Raw genomic sequence first — 3,028 nt, forward strand, 5'->3', positions numbered from 1 at the left:
TGAGGATGTGTCCCCTCTGGGCAGGTGCAGCAAGTAGGGAAGAATCAGACTTTGTGACAGAGTAACTCAGATATTAAAAACAGTAGTAATGAACAATGACAGTATTACATGTTACAATTTGATCTCCTACTAGGATGTAAGAGCACTGCAATTTACTGACCTGTTTGGGTTTTTATTCACTTCTCCTTTGATGGCAACTGTCCGCCCAGGACGAAGTGCAGAATTAAGCCTTGCAATGTAAGGAACCACCTGAAAAGGCAACCGTGCTCAGAGTTATAGCCTGTGGCTTTAAACATACATTCTGATGACCCCCATCAGTCACCTCCCTGCTGATAGTTTCTGCTTTTGTATTTTTTAAGTAATCTGAACATGTCTACTTGTGTCTTTTTCAAATTGTCCATGTCTTTTAATAAATTATCTTCACCCACCACTGGGATGATCTAGTTATGGGTGGGAAGGCAAATAGGCATGTTCATTCCAGGATCTTTTATTTAGTATTTATACTTAATTTTTAAAATCTTTTGGATAACAAATGGGTCTTTAAAATACTCCAGACAGATGGTACATGTAGCTTCATCCAGAAGACTTTCCCTAGGGTTTTCTGCAGCCATGGCTACCACTGGACAGTGCAACAGAGTAAGTTTCACTTTCCTGAGCTCAGAAATATGTCCTGTCTGCAGCAGCAACTGGGTGTTTCCCTTCCTGGAACTGACTTGTGCTGTTTACTGAGCTGGAGCAAGCCTATTGTTAACATTACAGCCCTGGAGTTGTGAAAAATGTACCAATAGGCCTCTGATTCTGCAATCAGCCCCCTGTCCTGGTGTGGACAGTCCCTGAGGCTTCACATGGGCATCATCATCTGCCTGAGATGATGAGCCTGCAGGTACAAGGTGTGCGTGTCAAAGGAGTGATATTAAATTCACAGGCTAAAAACTTATCTAAGCTGGAATCAGTGTTTCAAAGGCTTCTCTGGCTCAATTTAAAGGGACTTTAGTGCCAGCAGTGTTGCCAACTCTCATGATTTTATCACGAGTCTCGTGATATTTGACATGACTATTAAAACCCCAGCTTCTGGAAGCACGTGATTAGGTGAGAATCTTGCAACTCCTCTCCATGCAGAGCCCTTACGCCTACAGCCCTCATTATGTACAGGAACTCCTTAATATACTATTATTCCTCCAGCAGCCTGGGCCCTGGACATGTTCCAGGCACAGGCCATTGTTGCTGATATCAGAATTAAGGATTTGTGCAAGTAAGATGAATGTACGGAGTGTAGTGTGTACAATTCTTTCAGTAGAAGGTACTTCTCTGGGATGGGCACCAGCCCATTGACAATGATTGATTTCAGGAGTGCGTAGCAGGGTATTCCCTTTAAATCCATATTTCCTTGCTTTTAAGGGTTGGAGCTGTGGTGGGAATCTGCACTTGAGCAAGCTTATCTGCCTTTTAGATAAGTTTTTGTGCACAGGATTAAAATTTCACCCATTAATTCAGGCCATGTCTACACTAGCGAGCTTACAGTAAGATCGCTTGTGTAGCTGCTCTATGCTGACGGGAGAGCGCTCTCCCATCGACATATTAAAATCACCTCAACGAATGGCAGTAGCTATATCAGTGGGGGAAGCTCTCCTGCCAACATAGCGTTGTGCACTCTGCCACTTATGCCGCTGAAACTGAATTTTTTGGTTCAGTGGCAGTTCAATAAAAAACAAAATCAGTTTTGGGTCAAACCAAATTTTTCAGAATTTTCAGTGATTTGCAAAAGTCCATTCTGGATCTGTTCCACAGCAGGGGTTTAAACCTGGGTCTACCCCATCCCAGGTGAGTGCCCTTACCCACTGGGCTAAATGTTAAAGCGGGGGGAGGGGAGACACATACTCCTCTGGCCGTTTTAAGAATGGCCAAAACTATGTGTGTCAAATTTGCAAATAGTTTCAGGTCAGGACTTGATTACAGCCTATAAGCACCTACATGGGGAACAATATTGAATAATGGGCTCTTCGATTTAGCAGAGAAAGATATAACATGATTAAAATGGCTGGAAGTTGAAGCTAAACCAAGTCAGATGTTTTAATATTTGCAATTTACATATATAAAACAATACTTACAAGTTGTGAACCATCAGGCACTTCTCCCTACCAAAAAAAAAAAAAAAGTTAACTAGAACATCAAAGAATGGGAAGATCACATAACCACAGTATATGCATACGTACATTTTCTGAGTTTATCTTTGTTATTCCTAAAGATGATGGCTGAGAGCCTTGTAAAGACTGCAGAGAAAAGATATTTAGAGATCACTGCTCACATATACTAGAATTCTGATTCTAAACTAAGTTTGTTAGAACTGTACACAAAAACGTGTGGCTTTAGACTACTATGGAAATCCTGTGACTATGGTTAAAAGTTATTCAAAAGACTGTCTAGTGCAGAGGTGGGCAAACTACGGCCCGCAGGACCTTCCTGCCCAGCCCCTGAGCTCCTGGCCCAGGAGGCTAGCCCCCGGCCCCTCCCCCGCAGCCTCAGCTCGCTCCGCCACCGGCACAATGCTCTGGGCAGTGGGGCTGTGAGTTCCTGGGGCAGCGCAGCTGCAGAGCCCCGCCTGATCCGGTGCTCTGTGCTGCGCGGTGGCATAACAGGCTCCAGCCGGGCGGCACGGCTGCCTGTCCTGGTGCTCTGGGCGGCGCGGCTGTAGCGCCGCCAGCCACCGGTGCTCCAGGCTGTGCGGAAACGGGACAGGGAGCAGGGGATAGAGGGCAGGGGAGTTTGGGGTGGTGGTCAGGGGACAGGGGTGTGGATAGGGCTCGGGGCAGTCAGAGGGTGGGCAACAGGGGGGTTGAATGGGGGCAGGAGTCCCCGGGGGGCAGTCAGGAATGAGAGGGGGGGTTGGATGGGGGGGCAGGGGGCAGGCAGGGGCAGGGGTTCCGGTGGTAGTTAGGGAGAAGGGGTCCCGGGGGGGGAGAGGGCACTCAGGAATGAGAGGAGGGGTTGGATGGGGGGGCAGGGGGCAGGCAGGGGCAGGGGTTCCGGT

At 47.3% G+C, this 3,028-nt stretch overlaps 1 protein-coding gene across 2 annotated transcripts in view; it reads right to left on the reverse strand.

Moving 5' to 3' along the window:
• Positions 1 to 3,028, reverse strand: part of LGALS8 (galectin 8) — a 28,298-nt gene that overhangs the window by 12,568 nt on the left and 12,702 nt on the right. The window contains exons 6-8 of one of the 2 annotated variants that reach the window (XM_024198467.3): positions 2,214 to 2,270; positions 2,109 to 2,135; positions 161 to 249 (exon numbers count right to left, since the gene is read on the reverse strand). In XM_024198467.3, coding sequence (XP_024054235.1) covers positions 161 to 249; positions 2,109 to 2,135; positions 2,214 to 2,270 — 173 coding nt within the window. The remainder of the gene's footprint in view (positions 1 to 160; positions 250 to 2,108; positions 2,136 to 2,213; positions 2,271 to 3,028) is intronic. The other variant, XM_024198468.3, reaches the window with a different exon arrangement.

Source organism: Terrapene carolina, unplaced genomic scaffold (assembly GCF_002925995.2).
Source record: "Terrapene carolina triunguis isolate 2854851 unplaced genomic scaffold, T_m_triunguis-2.0 Scaffold85, whole genome shotgun sequence".
NCBI lineage: Eukaryota > Metazoa > Chordata > Testudines > Emydidae > Terrapene > Terrapene triunguis.